We start from the raw sequence: 23,726 nt of genomic DNA, 5'->3' as shown, positions 1-23,726 counted from the left end.
AAAGACTGCTACTACATAAAATAATCCTCTGTTAAAAGACTGCTGAAAAGGAAAAACACACAAATACCAAAGTGTATCGGGCTATAGAAATCGGGGATAATCAAGTGTGTTAAAGAAAACAAACACATTCTCTTTATTTTACTTTGATAGTTGATATCAGGGTTTCCGCTGGTGGAAAAAAATAACAATTGTGGCGATTAAAATTCGTCAGTGGCGAAAGAATTTGGCGAAAGAAATATATATAACAATTTATTTTCGGCCATCTGGTTTATTTACTTTTTTCGGGTTTCTCTGACTTTACCAATCAGACAATACTCGCAATTCACCTTGAACTCGTTAAGATTTTGACAGAAAATCAATAATCAGCTGATTGCATTCATAGCTATCGACATCAAAGGACTAAATAATAAAGATGTTGATTGTTTGATATGACAAAATGATATGAGTAAATGGCTTCTGTCACAAAAGGGATTTATTAACCACTTTGCGACGCACGTGTTTGAAGCAAAATTTTGTCCTCTCCTACTTTTAATGAAAGTCCGGAAAAGAAAATTTTTGTTATGACGAAAAAAATGTTCAAAAGCAAGAAAGGTCTCTGATTTAAAACTTTATCATTTAACTTTCAAATAGATCATTGATTTGAGTGGGTACTTTAGAGTCGTTTTAGTGACACACGTGTTTCAAGCATATAGTTTTACTTATTTATCGTAACGATGGTCTAGAAAAGAAAACTGTCGTTATTAAGAAATCTGTTCAAAAGGTTGGCATGAGAGTAACGCTTCAATGTAATGACTACACCTTACACGAGTGATCAATTCCAAGTGATACTATGCTTCGTTTTGTTGTTAAACTCACTTCTTATTTAGGGGGGAGGGGGGGCTGGAAAAGAAGGAAAATTAAGTGGCGAAAAATATATTTGTTGTACTTGGCGAAAAAAATAATAAAGTGGCGAAAAATATATTGTTTTGCAAAATGAAGTGGCGAAAAAAATAATTGACCCAGGGGGAAACCCTGGTAGATATATACATTTCTCGAGGCATTTGAATGATTTATGACTAATTACCTATAAACCTGTAATTGATTTAAATTTTGTAAGTCATAATATACATGCTTTTGTTTGTGGTCAAAAGTGACTGATTATTCTACTATGAGTGCCAATGAATGTGTTATACCTTAAACTTGTAAAATTGAGGGAGCTTTCACATGCTGTGTTAGTTGTATAATCCTGTTCGTATCAGAATGAATACAATATTGTCTGTTTCAGAAATACATCAGGAAGTGGTGTTTTTTTTTTGTTATACCAGAAATTGCTAATTATCTTTCTTATTTAAAGCAAACTACTATTATCTGTGAATATTTTGTCAATCGGCGCAAAAAAATACATTGTTTCTAATGAAACTTTCTGTTTACACCGAAAACGTAAATTATTCAACAAAATTTCCTTTCAAATGTGTTTACTTGATGGAAACTAGTATGACGTTCATTATAACTGGACTAGTATATATTTGTTTAGAGGCCAGCTGAAGGACGCCTCCGGGTGCGGGAATTTCTCGCTTCATTAAAGACCTGTTGATAACCTTCTGCCGTTATTTTTTATTTGGTCGGGTTGTTGTCTCTTTGATACATTCCCCATTTCCATTCTCAATTTATTGGTTTGAAATTTAAAATTGTTTGAATAAATAATTTGAATATTTCTGAGTGAACGTGCTCAAGTGTTTCCGAAATAAATATTCACTAGGTATCTATATCCGAGACTAAAATACAAGGAATTCCAATTTATTTGAAACATTTTTAAATTGATTATTACAAGAATACGTGCTTAATGCATCTCAATAATTATAGGTAAAGCTGCGACTGTTTCTTGTCATGTGTCTTTCCTCAAAATCCGACTAGTTCTCTTTAGTTTGGATTTCCGTGTTAATGAATTGTTCACATTAGTTTCTGTTCTTAGATATGCCTGTATTTACCAGTTGAATCATTATATTATCTATTGTTACAGTTGAGTACTTGTTTCCGATAATAGAAAGCTTAAAGAGGAGGTTGCTCTGTCGATAAGACATATCATGAATTTAAACGATTTAGAGTAAGTCCCGGAAAGATAGTTTATTCTAAATTTTTCTACTAAACTAATCATTTATTTTTGCATTTGTTTTAAGTTGTTTTCCCAAAAAAATTTAGAAATTATAGAAAAAGTGGAAATGTAAATTTACTTTTTTTTTATCTACAAAAACCTTCATAGATCAATCAAATCATAATTGTTAGTTTTTTTTCAAATTTCAATCAAAGATGTTTTTACTTAATGTGAGTACAATGAAAAATGTCTTATTATAGTCTAACTACTTGTTATGTGGTCACTGCGAGACAGCTCGAGGCTATATTATGATCATTATATTGTATTTATTTTTATTTTCATTGCATTTCAGTGTTTTGTTTCTATGTTTTCCTTTTATACCTGATGTGTTTCTCCTCTGTTTTAGTTTGTAACCCGGACTATGAAAAATTACTATACAATTTTTGCCTTCATCTATTAACTAATCCGTTTCAAATTTATAAATACTATACGTTTTTACTCCAAAGTAAATGATGAAACACAACCAATTCAACTTGGACAAGTTTTAAAAGTTACTTCGACCTTTTGATTTCTCGTATTATATATTTTTGTTTAAATTATAAAGTGTATTCTTCCCATACCATACACTCAGGTTTTGTGTATGTTTATTTGATGACTTTGATTTTAAATCAACAACAATTATAACGGGAATCATCTTGATCACTTACATCTTTAGACATAAAGTACTGATGCAAATTAAAACGCAAATTCCGCCCGATAGGTGAAAAAAACACAAATAACACTGTCAACTTAGAGGATACTTTTCTAATGGTGAGCCGTCATTGTTGAAATTTTACTTAACACTCCAAAATACATTTCAAATCAATGTGACCATTTTTGGAACATTGAGACGTGTTTCCATGCATTTCTATGATAAAGTATTACAAGGATTAATTCAAAGAAGTACGAAAAGTTAACAAAAACCGAGTGATGATTATAATCTATATAAGATCCAGGACTACACAATATATATCTTGTGGGGTAAAATTGTACCTGAACTATAAATATCGTACGATATAATAAAACAAACATAATCTTTTACAGTTAGTGCTCCTAGCATTCATTGTTTCAACTGATCTCGTGACATCTTTAACTTCCAACAATGTTTACGATGATTACAAGAGGAAATATACAACAATTGTTTCAATAGAAAGTCGTCTGAGAAATTATGCATTACCTGCGGCAATTAGGATAAAAAACGCCACTGTAAGTGCTTTTGAAGTATACATTATCTTATTTTAATTTTTAATGGACAATGCACATATTGCGAACGAAACCGGTAGGGACGATTTCGAGTTTTTCATATTGTAAAGCCACTTATTGGTAACAAATGCATTGACTTATATTACAGACACCAGTACGAGACGAGACTGTATTACGTAGCTGGATATATTTAACTGTATTAACATCTGTTTATTGTAAAAAAAATATTGTTTGTACTTTCACACATCTGTTTGAATTACTTTTCTATTAGTCTTTAAACGACTTACCAGCTATAAAATTGTTTACAATCCTGTCTTAAGCTGACAATCTTGTCGTTGTTGTGGCTCTGATCAAATTAACTTTATTTCTAACAGAACATTCATTCTAAATTCTGCAATATATAGATAATTGTTGTATATCTATTCATGTTTTAAGGCCGTAGAAATAAGAAGCTATATGGAAGAATTGAACAGTCAGCCCAATCGATTTCCAGATGTGTTGACACAGAATAACTGTTCTTTTTGTCAGGTAACAATCACATCCTATATATGTAAAAAATATTATATATTTATATATATATATTCTACACTCTCTGTAGAAAAATACGCAATCAAAGAAAAGTTTGGACCAATCAAACGCATATTTCGAACTTAATTTCTATTTAAAATAAAAACGACTGACATTATCTGTTAACAAAATCTCTGTTCTTTACCTGTAAATAAATTTAATAAAATCTAAGGGGATTGCAACAACATTTCATACTGCAGTTCTGAGAATTAAATTGTTTAAATTATAATGGCATATTGTTATTCTAAACTGTTTCCCAAAGTTGATCGCCCTGAAGATCAAAGAAAGCATTTTTAAAATAAGGTATGTCAATAAAGATTTGGATTTTGTAAATATTGGTGGTATTTGTAACGACCATTCAGTTAAAGAACTAATTCATGAGTATTCTAATAGTACTGAACTCGCTCTTATTTGTTATATTGACATCTACCCGGAAATATGTGATTAATTATAGCCAAATGTGTAAGGATGTAAAGATCAGTGAGAATACTCCTACGTCATGTTATTGCAATTCCAAATACATTTATGGACGCATTTCCCATGTTATATCTGGAGGCCTTTACATTGTTCGCAACCGAGAGTTAAAATCACGTTCCTCAGTTAAATATTAATAAGAATGAGGGTCGGATTATAATGGACGACTCACTACGTACTCACTGTTTGAAATGGATAAAACCGCAAAAAGCTGACAAAAATTCGTTGGACTCATTACTGAACATAATAGATATATATACGTATACAACATTTTACTCTTTACAAATACCATAAAATAGTTATCAAAGGTACCAGGATTATAATTTAGTACGCCAGACGCGCGTTTCGTCTACATAAGACTCATCAGTGACGCTCATATCGAATTAGTTATAAACCAAACAAATACAAAGTTGAAGAGCATTGAGGATCCAAAATTCCAAAAAGTTGTGCCAAATACGGCTAAGGTAATCTATGCCTGGGATAAGAAAATCTTTAGTTTTTCAAAAAACTTATTTCTCGTATCAAACATAAACTAACAGAACTAGCCAGGTAATTTGTTTTTGTCCCGGCTGATTAAGCGGATAAAATATCGGTTTTATGTTACGTAAATTTTATGTTGAGGTTCTGCAAAAAGAAATCACCAATTCACCAACATTCCAACTGACTCCATTTTTCGAAAACGACATATGTAACAAATATAAACTTTTAGCTCCCTCTTTACAAGCAGAATCAGATACAATAGCCGTCTATGTACTGGCTTCCGAAGCTACACAAAATATCTTACAAATATTAATTTATTTCATCATCAATCTATTATTGCACTATTTAATTGTCTATTCTACTCACTAGTACACTTGGTAGATTCGAAAGAAAAAAAATATTCTAATAAGGCCTTTGAAAATAGTGGAGTTAATTACTTTTGGAGTTCCAAAAACTCGTTGGAAGTACTTGATAAATTGCATTCATATATTGATGATTTTGATTCTGTTCAAAGTTTTGATTGCCTCTCCCTATATACCACTTTGCGTCATATTCATATTAAAAAAAAATCACACACATAATTAAATTGGCATTTACAAAGTCAGATTGCGAAAACATATGTTCCAACTCTTTTAGGTCATTTTAGCAACACACAAAAGAACTATGTCAGTTGGACATACTTTGATACTATATCTGCCCTTGAATATTTACCAGATAACCTTTTTGTTCGCTTTGGACATGTTGGAATTTCGTAAATAGTCAAGGTATCAAAATTCAAGTTGATACTAACTGTGCACCACTTATTGTGGACCTAGTTTTGTATTGCTATGAGTTACAAGTTATTACCAAAATCAGAAAAGATATTTTGAAACAACACCTGATACAAAAAATTAACAACACGTTTAGATATTTGGATGATATATTGACTCTAATGAATGACGACTCCAATAGGTATACTAAAGCAATTTATCCTGTGTATCTTACCTATTGAATTTTAGATGTTTACTAGAAATGAAACTTTATTTCTAGGTTAAAAACTGTATGAAAACAGATTGCATCAATTTAGAAACTGTGATTCCATGTATAAATGACACAACATTGTCAATGCCTGAGTTGTCATGTGACATTAAGGCATTAATGAAGGAGCTTGATCTCATACATGATTGGATGAATTGTGAACATCGTGCTCAAGGATGTAACTTACCTATTTACCATTCAAAAGATGATAACTATATAAATGCAAAAAATACTGTTCAATTTCTTGAATTAACACTTAATAAATATCAGGAACTACTACATGCATATGCGTATACACAATATGGTGTGTAATTGGAATAAATAAACAACAATTAATCGTAAAGATTCAGTTTGCATTTGGCAAACTAATCATGAATATATAGAATCTCTTCAATTTCTAATGTAGATTATATTTTATGTTTAAAGCTATCTTATTTTATTATTTAAATATGGGAACATTTTGCTAACCGTCTGATTTAGGTAACGATTACAAAACTTCACATCTATTATGTAATAAGGAATTCAATGTTTTGCTCTTTTTCAAAACGACAATTGTTAAATGGTTTAAGAACAAAGTTTGCCGGAACGTACTATACATTTGGAGGGTCGTTATTCTTGATCATTTAAAGGTTAGCTTTTAAAAATAGATCACCATCAAAATTGTTTTTGTAAGTACTTTCTTTATCTTAAGATATATTTGTTGTGATTTCGAAATACTTTACAGTTGAAGAGCTCTGCATACAGCTGTGGTTGTCTTTTATCATCTATTTAAACTGTTATGCTTATTTTATATGTAGAACCTGTATCACTGATAACCTTTTTTTATCTGATAATAAATGTGTTTTATTTTGGCAAAACTGCGAATATAAATAACCATAGAATTTAATAATACTTTACCAATATACATATGGTTGGCTTAGTGAATCAGCAAACTTAACAAAGGTATTTATTTTATTAACGAAACCTTGCTAGAATCAAAGAAAAGTTATTCGGACAGTATTTTTTGGTCCCAAAAATATAGGTTCGCGTTGCTTTTCTTAGCGTATTTTGTACTTATCTCCCATGCCTATCAATTTTGCCCTTAAAAATACGTGTCTTGTCCTAGCGTTGAAAAGTCATCTCAGTGCCTTTAGGGCTACGGAATAATTTTTATTTTGCCTTTTGTATACAGCAGAGTGCACGAAGTCTCTAAAAATTAAAAATTACGGGCGCACATATCGACCAATCAGGATTAGCCATACTCTTAATTCTGAATACCATGTTATGCTCATAAAATGGCTGCGCCCATAATATCTAATGGTGTATTGTAACCTTAAGCAGCTTTACGCTCTTTACAGTGCTTTATTTTCATTAAATGTTCATCATTTCCAATTAAATCAGTACTTACCAGAATCTTTTTTCAAATCTTCTTTTATAAATTTACAACGCGGTTAAGAGCTTATTTTTTTAATTTCTTGAAACTCCGGTTTTCTTGAATTCTATAGACTAGACTGACATCATTTGTCATTTTGGTGGTTTCATTTGATGTCGTGCTGACTTAGGGTAGGGCCAGTGCAGGACAATCTTTCTGATCTGAAAGGATTCTGTTTCAATCAAGAACACAAACAAATTGTCCACTACGGCTGCAAAGTAAGTACCTAATGGAATACCGATTGTCTGTTGAATAACTGCTCCTCCAAACTCAACAAATAACTGTTATAACTCAAAGCAAGAAATGTTTGGCTGCGATTTCTATTTTTAAAGACAAAGCTCTGTTTAGTATCATTTTATAATTAAATAATAACTAATCGAAAAATAGAGAAAAATATTCAACGAGTAACCGAACAAAACATTAATTTACAACTGCTCGAGCGCATGAGTTAATTATCAGTGGTGTTTGGTCACGAGTTGATAATTTGTAAACATTTATATACTTTGATTACTTATTATTTTTAATGCATTGGCAAATGGCTAATAACTACGTGTATTTCACATGTGAAATTAGCGGTTTTATTCCACTGGAAAATCAATGTAATTCATTGCAATCAAGGCAACACCAATTTGATTCCTTGTTCGACGGTCCCGACCGCACCTATTTTTTTCAATACAATTTATTTTTTTCAAATTTATATTCCCGCTTTCCGCATCCGGAAATGTAATCATGTCAATTTTCCGCACCGTGTTGTTTGTTTAAATATTATAAAAAGATATCAACACTGTTTTTAAAAGCACAGTCTAACCTGTATATAACGATTTTATACATAAAAGCACCCCACCACCATTGACCATACTGTGTAAATATCTGTGAGAATATTTGTTTCAGCATGAAACCTATTTATCCAGAGTGGGAGTGCTCCAATATAAATTAATATCAGCGGAAATACCTTTAAAGAACAAAACATATCCCCCCCCCCCCGTAATTATATTCTGTATAAAAAAATGTTGGTTGTTAGAATAAAGTACAAAGAACTTCTGAAGGATTTGTCTTTAACTGCAATTATATTGTATGATGGCGAAACAAATCTATCCATAGCCGCTGCATGTTTACGCACCTGTCCTGATTGATTCAGGGGCCTGTCGTTCAGCAGTTATCGTTTGTTGATGTTTTACATTGGTATTTTCTCGTTTGGGTTTATAAATTAGATCGTTGGTTTTCCTGTTTTAATTACACAAGCTAATAATTTTGGGGTTGAGAACAACCCTCCCTACGACAAGGGGTTAATTAACTGATGTAGAAAAGAAAACAGAAATATCAAGGATGTGTATACTAGTCTGGCGGCTACAAGCATATTTCAGAAGAATTGTGCACATCCTGTTACAAGCATGAAATTTGGCATAGACCTTCCTCAACTATTACTCTTTTATTTCAGATAGGGAGGCATTTGAAAAAAAATGTCTCACTTCCGGTAAAATCCAAAATGGCGGACGTCATACTTAAATCAGCCAAATATCGAAGGCTAGCGTGTAAAAATGTGTTATTATCATGCTACTATCAAAATATTTGGTACAGACCTTTGTTTTTTACTACTTTTGGATAAATTAAATAGATAAGATGTCTTCAGAAACCCAACTTCCGGTTAAAATCCAACATGGCGGACATTGTACTTAAATAAGCTTATTCTTTAGGGAGGGTAATTGAAATTTGTTTTAACGTATTGCTACTATCATTACATTGTGAAGGATTCTTTCTTTGGTGCTTCTGATGGATACAATGTATAAGACATATGTCATAAAAATTCTTATTTGTTTAAATATCCAAAATGGTGGACATAGAAATATCATTTTTTTATTCAAAGTTTCAACTTTTTTCAAAATATAAAGAAAATGATTTTATTTTGTGCTGGTCATTAAACTTTTGGCTTAAAGTTATCCCCAAAAACACTTATTCTAGCATGTTGTAAATGTTTAGATATAAAGTTGACACTTCCGGTAAAAATATGACGTAAATTTCAAAGATGAGTCCTCAATCTATTTCTTCGATGTAGAGTTTTGGATAGATTGATTAAAACAAAATAAAATCACCATTATACTAAAAAATATTTAAATTTACAACTATTTGGCCGAGAATACATTGTTATTCACAGTCACCATGACATGCACACATCGCAGTGCACGGGATACCTGATTTTCAACATTAAAAATAAACGCGGTATCCTTTCTTACATCCACAATGTACAAGCCTATGACAAAATGATGAGGTCTCAAAAAGAGTTTTTAAAAAGCTATCCTGTTTGTTCTCACCTTGAGTGGGTAGCATAAAAGCCAATTCCAAGCTCGTCTCACTAAACACCTACCTAAGTATATTGCATGATTTACATGCTAGAAAAGACACGACCAAGTTGAGGGACAGCATCAAAAAGCCTTCCCTTTTGCGCAAATAGTTATTTTCTTGCTTCGTTAACAATGTTATACCCATCTGTTAAGTTTGTGCGATCTTACAGTAAAACCCCGGTGATTAAGTCTGATTAAATCACTCATTGCCTAGTGCATTTGAAAGGCCATTGATAGATATTCATCCAAAGTCTTTTGCTCTCCCAAACACAGTTCATAGTTCGTCTACCCCTATGTGACAGAATAGCGAAACAGTAGTGACAGCATCATCATTAACGACTGTTCGAATCATGACTCGTTTAAGTTCGTGTTTGACTGCATCAGACATATGCACCATGATTTTAGTGTCTGCCTCTAAATGTGAACTTGGTGCTGAACTTGAAATACTTCACATGGTGGATAAGATAGAATATCCTGACCATTTGTTGCTATAACTACCATACGCATCCAAGACTTCATCCACTCTTATTTCAGTTTCAAGGTATTTTATTAAGGTAAGGACATAATACCAAATCAGCATACTCGTTAGGCCGCAATTCAAAATCGGAGAGCTGGTTTCCAACATTTAAAAAGACTGCGGTATTGTTTCTCACATCGTTAAATTCCAAAAACACATATTTTCTTGCCTTGTTAACCAAATCTGTTTCTTTTTTTTCGATCTTACAACAAAACCACGTATCGTTTTCAATGACATTAAACTTATCAAATACATATTGTGATGTTGGCTGGTCAATCATCATTCTAAATGCTATAGTCACATCTTCAAACTCTATTAATGTCACCAGCGCAGTTCCTTTTCCAGCAAACGTGTTATCTTTTAATGCCTAGTGCATTTGAAAGGATATTGATTGATATATATCTTATACTTTTCCCTTCCAAATGCAAACCAAAGTTTGTCTGCCCCTATGTCACGGAATAGCGAAACAGCAATGACATCAGTATCTGTTTGAGTCATAACTCATTTAAGTCTGTGTTTCACCACATCAGACACATCGATCTTGATTCTAGTGTCAGCCTCTTCGTGTAAACATGGTGCTAAACTTGAAACATCATCAAGTGTCGGATAACACTGAACATTCTGAGCGTTTGTTGCTTCAACTACCTTGTACTCAAAATTGTATTGAGCAAGCTGCTGTGAATGAAAACTTAAAAGTTCTTTCTTACTGTCGTCATCTCTCAGAAAACTTTGCCAATTTTGAGGATGTTTTTTATCCTGGATTCGTCTGTGTATTCCCTTTCCCCTAAATGTTGCTCTTGCTTCTTTTAGCAGCTTTCAAACTACCAGTATTGCCTATGTTCACATCCGACACTACATCCACTGTTGTTACAGTTAAAAGTGTTTCCGAACGAGTATGATTTATTGGGTATTATGTCCTTACCTTTATACCTTGTAACTGTAACAAGAGTGGATGAAGTCTTTAAAGAGTATGGTAGTTGTAGCAACACATGCTCAGGATATTCTATCTTATCCACCACGTGATGTGTTTTAAGTGTAGCACCATGTTCACATAAAGAGACTGACACTTAAATCATGGTGCATGTGTCTGATGCAGTGAAACACAAACTTAAACGAGTCATGATTAACAGTCACTGATGCTGCTGTTAATACTATTTCGCTATTCCGTGACATAGGGGCAGACAAACTATGGATTGTGTTTGGGGAGGCAACAATCTTTGGATTAATATCTATCAATGGCCTTTCAAATGCATTAGGCCATGAGTGATCACACATACTTATTTCTGACCCATACCTTTACCGGTTGTGATACGGTTCTCTCTTTGCTTTAAAAGGAAAAAAAGACTGTGCGGGAGACATTGATGGTATTATAAGATGTGACTTTGACATAAATAATGATGATTGATCAGCCTTAATCACCGGGGTTTTACTGTAAGATCGCACAATTTTATCAGATGGAGCTAACATGATTAACGAAGCAAGAAAGTTAATTTTTGCACAAAATGGAAAGCTCATTATAAGTGAGGCTATTCCCACGACTTGGCCTAGTCTTTTCGAGCATGTAAAACGTGCAATATACTAATGCAGGTGTTTAGTGAGACGAGCTTGGGATTGACTCTTATGCTACCTAGTCTAGTCATTAATGGATCGCGAAGGGACAAAGAGGGTTCCTTTTTGAAAAAAAACTTTCTGAGACCTCATCATTTTTCCAGAAGCTTGTACATTATGGACGTAAGAAAGGATGCCGTGGTTATTTCTAATGTGGAAAACCGGGTATTCCGTGCACTGCGATGTGTGCATGTGGTGGTGACTGTGAATAAACATGTATTCTTGGCCAAATAGTAGTAATTTTAAATATTTTTTAATACTATGGTGATTTCGTTTTGTTTTAATCAATCTATCCAAAATTCTACATCGAAGAAATAGATTGAGGACTCATCTTTGAAATTTACGTCATATTTTACATTTTAAAAAGAGTTGAAATTTGAATAAAAAAAAGATATTTCTATGTCCCCAATTTTGGTTATTACCGGAAGTAAGGGTTTTTAAGACATATGTCTTATACATTCTAGCCATCAGAAGCACAAAAGAAAGGTTCCTACACACTGTAATGATAGTAGCAATACGTTAAAACACATTTCAATTACCCTCCTTAAAAAATGAGCTTATTTAAGTACAATGTCCTCCATGTGGGATTTTAACCGGAAGTGGGGTTTCTGAAGACATCTTATCTATTTAATTTATCCAAAAGTAGTAAAAAACAAAGGTCTGTACCAAATATTATGATAGTAGCATGATAATAACACATTTTTACACGCTAACCTTCGATATTGGGCTGATTTAAGTATGACGTCCGCCATTTTGGATTTTACCAGAAGTGAGACATTTTTTTCAAATGCCTCCCTATCTGAAATAAAAGAGTAATAGTTGAGGAAGGTCTATGCCAAATTTCATGCTTGTAACAGGATGTGCACAATTTTTCACAAAGCCGCCGGACTAGAGGAGAATTACATCATATTTTAAACACCTTTTTCTAAAAGAGGGGTCGACTTATTTATGTATTTTGAATAATATTAAACTGTTAAAGACAATTTAAAGACAAAAAAAGGCAATGTGTTAATCTAACATGGTTAAAGTCCAGGAATATTACAAAATTCTTTGACCATCTAATACCAGATAGATATATAGTTCATTGAGAAAAGATGAGGCCTTTTGTAAAAAAAAAATGTTATAACTTATATTGATCCCTCATAAAACATGTAAAAGGGATTTTTTTTTTAACATTAAGGGGTTGCCCCGAAACTGATTATGACTTGAATGGAGAATTGTCTCATTATCAGTCACACATACATAGACCAGATTTAATTATTTCTTGGTGAACAGGGAAAAAATACTTCAGAAATGTCAAAGTTCAAGTGATAAATCAACTTTTAATATAGACAAAACCTAATATTTTATGTTTACAAAAAAAAATTAATCGCTCGCCTTTATTTTTCAAGTTTCGCCTCAAAAATACGCAAATTAGATATTTTTCTTATTAAATTTTTTCAAATCGCTTGCTCGCCCAAATTTTGGAGACCAAATATTTGTAGAATGAGAAATTAAATTGGTGTGGCCAAATGTAATAATATTTGTTGTTTGCTTTAAACTAGCTGTAAGTAAATTCATGTACCCGTTCATTCTTAATGTTTATATGTTTTGTTAGGAGGTGAGAAATGGATAAATACCCTCCAATGATCTGTGTGTGCATTAAACAAATGAGTAACAATTGTAATATTCGTAACTTTGTACTGGAATTTCTGTTTGTAGAAACGGAATAGAACATTTTATGTAAATGACTAGACTCGTTTTTAAGACTGCCGTAAAAAAATCTTTTTATTTTGACATAATAATTGTTTTTCTTATATAGATGTTCTACCCAAAATCCGTTACAACACAACATCAATTGGAAATATCGTTATCAGATGAATTGTTAGCCAAGAATATTTAATACCGATCGACCTGAGCATGGAATAAAATTCAACAAACGATCAGACAATATTTCAAAAACTTATTATATCTTCAATAATAAAAGTAACAACTGATGCTTTTACTATAAATATATTATGTAATTTCTGTCAAACCAGATGGGTTTCAATCTATTAATCGTAATTTTTCCTCTTTCGTATTTGTCTATATTTTTTCACTATCACTGAACCAATTTTCGAACGATTCAATGACAAACTCACTACTTTCTGCTGAAACATGTTCTTTTTTAAACGATGCGTCACTATCCTCGTCTTCTCTAGATGTTTTCTCGTTTTCCTCACTCTCTGTATAGAAATCGTTAGAATCATGTTCTTGTGAATTGATAATAGCATTGTCAGTGTGAACGATTTTCATCTTTTCAAAGATGAGAGGAACATACTCTTCTTCGTTGTTATAACTGTTATCACTATCAATCGGATTTTCATTACTGTCTATATAGTAATAATCTTTAATAACTTCATCGTAGGATTTATCAGTATGTAGATATTTTGGGGGTAAATTTTTCTCAGAGCTAATAGTGTCTTTAAATTTTTCAGTGTGTACAGGTTTTTGAGATTGTTTTTCCTCGTAGCTACTGGAATCATATACCGACCAATCATCATCTGAACTTGACAAAAAGGGTTCGCTTTCATAAAAAAATGAATTATCGCTACTTATGTAATCTCGAATTTTATCATAATCCTTGTGGTTTGTAGCTACGTCATTTTTGTCATAAGCGTTATATAATCTTTTTCGTACAGGTTTCTGATTCAAAGCTTCAATACCATTTTCACTTTCACTTGTGTCGAAAAAAGAATCAGATGTTTTTTGTAATCCAGAGTCTTTTAAAGGAACTTGCACATCATCTTGATAATCCAAACTATCGTAACTATCAGAATTGCTATAGAAAGATTCTTTTTGATTCCATCCGGTTTGGTCATGAACCCGTATAGAACGAACTGAATCTTCAGACCTTGATGGAAGTTTTTCTTTTAAACGACGTTGATATAAAACGCCATTATCATCGTCTCCTTTGGGTATTATCTCGCTTTCATATTCGTCACTCTCGGTGTAAAAGTCGTCAGAATAGTCTTCTTCAGTTTGTTTTCGTCTAACATTAATTTCTTTCGTATTTGCCTTCAACAATTTCTTTTGCAGTATGTTAGTGTTTTGAACAGGAGTTTCTGAAGATTTACGGATGTATCTACTTTTTCTGTTCATTTTTAAATTTTGTAAAGCTTGGTTTCTTTTAAACATCGAAAGATTACTCATCCAGGTTTCCAACAAAATGTTTCTCTTTTGTACTTTTGACATTTCTTTACCTTGTGTCCGTGTTGAATTCAATAGTGTTGTCTCTTTCCGTGATGTATCAGAGGCTCGTAGCTCACTTCGTTTTCTATCAGAGATTTGTGGCTCAGTATTCATCCTTGACCGTAAAAATCCTTGATGCAGTTTCGATTTTGTATTTTTTAACAAATTATCAGATTTTAACATACGATTCTTTGAATTTACATTATTCGATCTCTCATTTTTCCTTACAATAGTATTACTTTGTCTAAGTCTTTGTACCACAGGTGGCTTGAAAGTGTGTCTTGTCATGGAAGGCGGTTTTATTTTGAAAATTTTCCTCCGAATAAAGAATGTTTTTTCCCTTGGGGTTCTTGATTTAGATCTGTATAAGCTTGCCCTATTACGAAAATTTCTTCCAGATCTTACAGTTTTTGCCTCTTCTGAGTCTTTTACATACCGCTTTGAAACAAAATTGCCTGACATTCTTGTATTATCTAATTTTTGCCATGTTGATGTTTTGCCAACTGTTACGATGGAGGCCTTCACATTTCGTGCTCTCACTCTATCTGCTTTTACAAGCTTTGCTGATAAACTGTTAGTTTTTACGCGGCTTGCTTGAATATCGCCAGCCTTAAGAACACCAGACGTTTCTCTTCTTAATCGACCATGGTGAAAATTATTCAACTCAAATTCAGCTCCTGGAGTGGTAAATTCTATTTTATTAAACAATACATCAGGCGGTGAGATTTCGCTTCTATCACTACCTAAATTGAAGTGAAGTGCTTGTAGGGATTTAGTTGAAACTGATTTTGGCAGACCAATGTCATCTAGAGTGGAACCTGAAATAAACATAAAATTGCCATTCTTGTCTTTCCTTTACACAATTTAAATACATAGCGCATTTCTCTTCTTTAAAGTTAATTGTGTACGTAAATAGACACTGTCAATAGCAGATTATAGAGTATATGTTTTGCTCATTATGGAAGTAAGTCGGTAAGCAATCCACTTTATGTAGATTTTTTTTTATATATGTCTCACTAGCAATTATATCGAACTTACTTATTTTTCATTATAAATGGATATTGACAATTTGTTATTATACAATAACAATTTTCCGATAAGGGTATAACATATATCATTTGTTGGATGGAAAAACAAACTGACTTAATTATATTGTGTTTGTGAATGCAGATGTTTTAACTCAGGTTTCTGGTGAAAACAAAAAGGTGTGGTATAATTGTAATTGAGATGATGAATGTCCACCAGCATTGGCATTGACCCGATGGTGTAATAAAGTTATCAAAGGTACCAGGTTCTAAATTTAAAACGCCAGAGTTTTCAATGTTGAGTTTTTGAACTATTATTTATATGTTTGTCTTTTTATTTTTTAGCCATGGCGTTGTCAGATTATTTTCGATGTACGATTTTGACTGTGCCACTGATATCTTTCGCCCACCTTTGTGCCAAACACGGCTAAGGTAATGTACGCCAAGGATCAGAAAAACCTTAGTTTGTCGAATAAATCATACTTTTGCAAACAGTTAATTTCTAAAAATGACCATATCATTGATATTCATGTGAACATCGCAGTGCTGACTACTGGGGTGGTTTGTAACCCTTGGGGATGAAATGTCCACTAGGATTTGCAAAACAATAAACAAAAAAAGACATTTGTTTATTGTCAAGTGTTTATGTATGAATTTATAATTGTCAATGAGTATTTAGGTGTAATACTACCAAACTATAATAATTTTCAAGGAGGTTTTAGGTGAAATACTACCAAATTATTGTACGTCACAAATTTAAAAACTACTAGACTAACAAAAAGGCAAAAGGGGAGGTTGATAACACATAATACATAGATTCCTTTCAACCAGAGAGACTAAGACATCAGGATGTTAGTAACAACACAAGGTCCGGGTACAGTTTTCAAAAACACGCAAAACCCTATAGTGTAGTTTGACATCTAGTAAAAGGTTCTACCATAAAATGATGCAAATTAATGCAAAAGTGACAAATAATTACCAAATATAAGCTAAATTCAAAAAATGAAAACAAGTTTTGAAGCAGCAACAAACTACAAACCCTGGACTTATGCTTTTGTTTTTGTAATTTCTCATCCATGGGCGTTATCAGATCAACAATAATCAGAAACGGCGAATGTCTATTTTCTTAACCAGTGCTTTACAGGGTGCGTATCATAAACAAATAACCACAAATAAGTTATCCTTATGGTACAAAGCAAATCTACCAGACATGTATAAAACCGGTACCGAAAGAGGATATTTATGATCGAATAACTTATTAAGACTTCACAAGAGAGTAAAGTCCGTCAAACCCTGTTATATAATATCAGCAACTAAATTTAACCCATCGTAGTAATCATTAACAATATTTGCAAAATCTCTGTCAAAACATTAGCATACACATTTGTAATGCATTATATAGAGATTAATACATGGCCTTTTCCATATCAGCCTGGGTATCATCCCGAGACCCCCATATCAGCCCGAGACGGAGTCGAGGCGCTGATATGGGTCGAGGGATGATACCCAGGCTGATATGGAAAAGGCCATGTATTAATCGCTTTATCATATACTTCCGACAATAGTTTTATGTAAGGAAAAAAAAACCAAATGCAACAACTAAAACAGTCAAAAACTTTATTAAGAAGTTAAGTTATAAATTCAATATACTATAATTGTCAACTAACAGCATCACTACCTCCATATATATGTACATTGTATGGTAACATTTCCTATAAAGGCATTTTGAAACATTGAATATTTGGAAGAGTTTCATGATCATTATTACTCCATGTTTGTTGTACTATAAAATGATTCATAATTGCCAATGACATTTGTTAGCAAGTACTAAACTAGCCCCACAAAAGTTCCCGTAAATTTTGACGTCGTCATCAATATCTGACGTCACAATGGAAAAATAACAACCGATACCGGAAACACCGGAAGTAACTTGCACGAGAAGCACTGTTATGGGTTTTTGCACGAGACGCCCCTGATATGGGTTATCAGACCGGGCTGATATGGGTTATCAGCCTGGGTGGGAAATTATGGCTTGTGTACTTCCGTTCGTTACACATATGCAAAAGCTATCATATTAATGCTAAGTATATGATAAATAAATATAATCGTATTATGCCCATATTAGATAAGAAAATTCACTGATATTCGTCAGTAATTGTTGATCCTGTAAGGATGAAGGTTGACAAATCAAACTATAGTCACCTATTTTTTACCTATTAATGTGAAATATGTAGATTCCACAACTGCAACAAGTGTGATTCACTTGAGGCAGTGGTTATATCAATATTTACGCGTTAGGTAAATATATAAAAATGTACAATGATGACAATAATTTGAAGACAAGGAAATGTTAAGTCAAAAATAAATAAATCGAATTAATTATAGAAGAAAACAATATACATACACACAATTGGCAGAAAACATGTTATCAACATGCAGATGTAGAAACAATCTCCACATTGAACAGACCATCTCATCATATTTTAGAATATATGTCATATCTTTCCATAAGTAGCCATTGTTTTCGTATGTCTGTTAATAGATAGTTATGTCGTGAAGTGAATCCTAATTATAAAAAGCATCTAATCAAAATTCATGATGTTAATTAGGTTCACTAATATGATATGAAGTGTTCATGTATTAAAATACAAAATAAATCACTTACATGTACATGCGACAAACGGAACGTTTGGATAAAACATGTAGTTTCGGTTTGCATTTTTTGAACGTTGCGACTATATGGCGCAAGGTTTAACAGACAATTATAAAGAACTTATATAATCGTATCAATATTGAACAAACTCATTTCATTATACTTGAAAACATTTTGATGACAGTTGCAGCTGATTATCAAATGTGTGAACTAAGAGTGTCCAGTAATTGTACCGTTAGCAGTCACGAACTTCATACCTGGACAAATTTACTCTGTAATTATTTTTCTTCATACTCCTTGTCCGGTTTGCTATTTTTGTTTGTAAATTCATTCAAAAAGTGTATGTTATAACTGTTAATTGATGCTTCATTAGTCCGTGTCACACATGTCAATTCAAAATTTCAAAAAGTTTTAAAAGTGTTTTTTTTATGATCCTTTATCAAAGGTTTTAAATTTCCAAATTCCAATGTTTACAAAAACAAAATATTTGAAAATGTCACCAAATAACTAAAATTTTAAACTCAGAAACTTTTGTTTTAAAATTTTAAGATACTCAACTAACGCTCATTTCGCATTTTCACGGTTTATGTTTTCCTTATTTAGATAGAGGAATAAGGGATGTATCACAACACAGACATATACAAACACAAGGCAAACACAGAGATTGTAAGAAATCTTAGTAAAACCATAGCAGGGGATAAATAACATGTTTAATATCATAAAAAACAATCATATAAGATATTCTAAACAATGCAAATCTTATTGTTTTTTTTTCAAATTGTATTGTAACGGTTTCTTTGAGTAATTCATTGAAGTTCATATTAACTTTTTTGATTTTTACTCCTCTTTCTTAATTTCCTGCTCTTTTGGATTGATATCTTTGTAAATAGTTCTATCATAAAATATAAACTGTAAGAACAAAACGTAAAATCACAATAATACTGATCTCCGACGAAAATTCCAAACCCAAAATGACTTATCAAACAGCAAAATCAAATTTCAAACACATCAAAAGAATGGATAACTAATAGACAGAATGTCAAAATTTTGATACAACAGTCAACATAGTGTTATTATCTTAATCATCATAAAAAGATACACAAAGCAATAAAAATATAGAAAACATTTTCTGGACATACATGTCAAAATGTATTTGATGTTTTTCTCCATAATAGACATATTATGTTTTGAAATAAAGTATATAGATTGCCATTTTACATTAAAAAATATACAGTGGCTTTAATACAGTAAATCACTCATTAAAATTTCGAGGACAAATTGAAAAGGAAAGTCCCTTATCAAATGCCAAAATTTAACGTTAAACAAATCAAACAAATCGATAACAACTGTCATATTCCTGACGTAGTACATGCATTTTCTTATGTAGAAAATGTTGGATTAAACCTGGTTTAATAGTTACCAAAACCTCTAAATATTTTAACATTCGCATCAAATTCCATTATATTGACAACGTTGTGTAAACAAAACAACTAAACATTATAGGTATGAATGTTAAAAATAGAGGTACAGCATTAAACATTGTGTAAGTATTTGAATCATTCTAAGAAACAAATCAAAAGATAGAACTAACAAACACATATTCGTGAAATGTCAAAACGTATAAATCCGCCTTTAAATTATTAAAAATATAGCGTGGTTATTTTTATCCATAAGTTTTAACTTAATAAATTTCAAGTCATAAATTAATCACTGCCTATGGGATATTGAGAATCAAATTGTTTAAATGAGAATATTGAGATAAGACGTGGCACGGTACTTGTCTATCCTAAATTCACGTATTTGGTTTTAATGTTATATTTGTTTTTCTCGTGGTGTTTTGTCTGTTGCTTGGTCCGTTTCTGTGTGTGTTGCGTTTCGGTGTTGTGTCGTTGTTCTCCTCTTATATTTAATGCGTTTCCCTCGGTTTTAGTTTGTTACCCCGATTTTGTTTTTTGTCCATGGATTTATGAGTTTTGAACAGCAGTATACTACTGTTGCCTTTATTTACCTTTTATCCAAAATACTGTTATTGATTAATTCATTTGCGATCATTTTGATCATTATTTGAATTATTTTATAAAAGCAATACTCAGTATTGTAAAAATCTGATCAGTATTTTTGTACAGTGTGTTGTCTTATATTCCCAATTGCTCACGAAAAAACAGATGGCCAAACAACAAACTTAGTTATTTAGGCTTATAGATACAGAAAAAATATACATACAAATTCTGGACATCAAAATATTGGAGTTGAAGTCGAAAATCGGCATTGGGTAATAAAAATATAAATGTAAGGTACCTGCAATCTAAGTAGGACGCAAAGAGACCGCAATACCATATCAGATTAACAGAAGAAATATACCAACCCTTATTGGAAGGGGAATTAATTTTAGACGCCATAAGTAACTGAACATTGATTGGACTTCAAAATCAGTCTTTCAACGTTTTACTGACAGCGCTGGTGGTTCAATAATATGGTGTGGCAACTTTGTTCAACGTAAACAGGCTTTTATTATAAAGCATATTGAAAAATCTGGTGCTGATAAACGCAGGGATGAATTCTATTTAGAAATGATACATATTGCACTACATGTTTAATAATGGGGTAAACTATTTCATAAAAAGAAAATTTCATTTCAATTACGATAATATTGCCTTGGCTAAAATGTTAAAAAAAAAAGAAGACATCAAAATCTTGTATGCAATACATTTCTTTTTGTGTGATGAAGTTTTTTCTGTATGTGTATTTTTTTTTTAAATATAAATTGTAATATTAAAAAAAATACGATTTTGGAAAAAAAATTAGTTATTTGTAGATCGTGCATTTTACAATGTTTTCCAATCACTTTACATTTTTAGATTTAAGGTTAATGCTTAAAAGGTGAATATTGACATTAAAGAGCAAGTAAACCAAAAATTATTTGACTGACGATTTCAACAAATTGACTAATTTAACGGTATATATAACATTGTCATACAAGCGCGAGGTTTGGATAGCCACAAAACCAGGTTCAACCAATTATTTCTGAATTATCGGATTCAAGTCGGGAATATGGCAATTTTTATCTAGGAGTTCATTTCTATATATATTGTATTATCGTTTTTTTTTTGTTTCACCTCAGTGTTCTGTTGTTTTATTGATTTCCTGTTATAGTTGATGTGTTTCCCTCGGTTTTAGTGTGTAACCAGGATTTGTTTTCTCTCAACCGATTGATGACTTTTGAACAGGGTATACTACTATTACTTTTATCTGAATCTGTTTTCTAATCAGGTTTGCCATTTTAAGTGTCTATATATCTACTGTAGTGTTTAATATAGAAGCCATACGAACATATTGGTAAAAATAGTCATATACTGTTATGTAGATTTCGTCTTTTGGATAATTGTTGCGGATGCTTCAATAAATCTATTATAATTTCTTAAAATATATAAGCCAAAACAACTATTAAAAATGATAAATTTCCATCATGTTGAGTTATCTTTAGATCTTGTGTTTCTGATCATTTTACTGTCAATCTATCATGATTATGGTATACGGCAAAATACAAAAAAAAATAAAAAAAATATCATAATAGGACAATCAATCAAATCTGGAATCATCTGACGTTTACAGTCATGATGCATTATATGTCGGTCTTGTCTCGCTATGTTTAATTCACCTGTCATGAATAAAAATACTGACCATATGCACGTCTATCTCCACGTGAATCATACAAAAGTGTGCATCGATACGTATCCAAAAGAGATACAGTTTTTGACTTTCAAGCCAAGATTACATAAGCAGTCAGTTTGCAAGATTATTTCGTCGACATCCAACAAATGCAAATTCACTGCCTAGAGCAAAAGAGTGATTCATATTATCAGTTTGAAATTGAATGCCTGATTCGTAGCTTCTAGTTGGTTTTTAAAGCATCGAACATCTGTTTAAAAGTCTTGGACCACCACTTTAACGATATCAGTAAATAAGATGGAGGAATGCGATGAAATTGAATTCCTTAAATTGTATTAAAATCAGTCCGCTTTAAGAAACAGAGAAGTTTATTAGCGTTTCAAAGGATATTAAGAAAATAATAAGGTAAGGAAAGTGAATGAAAAACACCCAGCTATGCATTTATCTTGATTAACATAGGTAACAAATGTAATCTAAAAAAAATCCTTTTATTAAGGAATTTGGTAACACTGAGTTATGCCTCTTTTTTCATATCATAATGGCATGTTCTTTCGTATAAGTAAAGACTATGTCGTTTAAACTTTATTAATACTTTTACTTTTTACTTTAACGATATTTGTATTATTCCACAGCAAATTTATCATGTATTTGTTTACCCCCATTCTTTATTACCATGGACCTTACGACGGTTGGAACAGTTTGATGATCTGATAATTTAACGTGTTTAAATTAATGAAGTTATTTTTAAAGGCAAATCAGAAAATGTGAAATCCAAAAACTCAACGGAAGAAGTAAACGTACAACACACGCCAATTTCCTGACTGGGAAGAGTCAGTTTTGAAGAGAAAAAAAACGGTGGTTTCAATATGGTTTTAAAAAACAAATATACCAAATGTAGTTGACTATAGTTCTGTTATATTGATAAAATTAGGTAGGCAAACCCAAACAGACATAATGAAAACTGACTAAAATCATACAGAACATTCATATTAATATATAAACGATGTCATTAACAAAAGTTTATATTGACGTAAACAAAAAAATGTTTTGTAAACGATAGTACATACCGTATATAGTAAACACTTTATCGATAATATTAAACTAGTGTTAATCTTATAAATGTCAGGGAAAACCAATAGAAACAAACATGTAAGTACCATCTGTGCCGAAATAAACACATCCGGGCAGATCTGCACAAGTAATGCATCAGGAAGCAATACACAGTTAGAAAAAATTGACACTCATAATTTTTAAGCAGTTGTGTGTCCTTCCTTTCTAACAAATTAGGCTTAATATTAGTGGTATGCATGAGTATCTGCATGGAGAGAGCATCTTCCATCGATTTGATTTCCAATTTTTTTGTAAAATTCTTAGAAATATTAGTCATTATGTATAATAACTGAAGTTTTCAGGCATGCTACAAAATGCTTTAATTTAGAAATG

The 23,726-nt window shown here is 31.9% G+C and overlaps 1 protein-coding gene across 1 annotated transcript; it reads right to left on the bottom strand.

The window, feature by feature from the left end:
- Positions 1–13,702: 13,702 nt before the first annotated feature.
- On the bottom strand, positions 13,703–18,511 carry LOC134714324 (uncharacterized). The gene is made up of 2 exons (XM_063575562.1): positions 18,366–18,511; positions 13,703–15,754 (listed from the first exon to the last, which is right to left on the bottom strand). Exons 1-2 carry the CDS (start codon positions 18,439–18,441, stop codon positions 13,791–13,793), a joined length of 2,040 nt encoding a protein of 679 aa, XP_063431632.1. The 5' UTR covers positions 18,442–18,511; the 3' UTR covers positions 13,703–13,790.
- Between the last annotated feature and the right edge of the window lie 5,215 nt (positions 18,512–23,726).

This window comes from Mytilus trossulus, chromosome 4, assembly GCF_036588685.1.
Source record: "Mytilus trossulus isolate FHL-02 chromosome 4, PNRI_Mtr1.1.1.hap1, whole genome shotgun sequence".
In the NCBI taxonomy this organism is placed as follows: domain Eukaryota; kingdom Metazoa; phylum Mollusca; class Bivalvia; order Mytilida; family Mytilidae; genus Mytilus; species Mytilus trossulus.
Note: the sequence above shows the minus strand (reverse complement) of the source record. Positions and strands in the feature narration are given on the sequence as shown.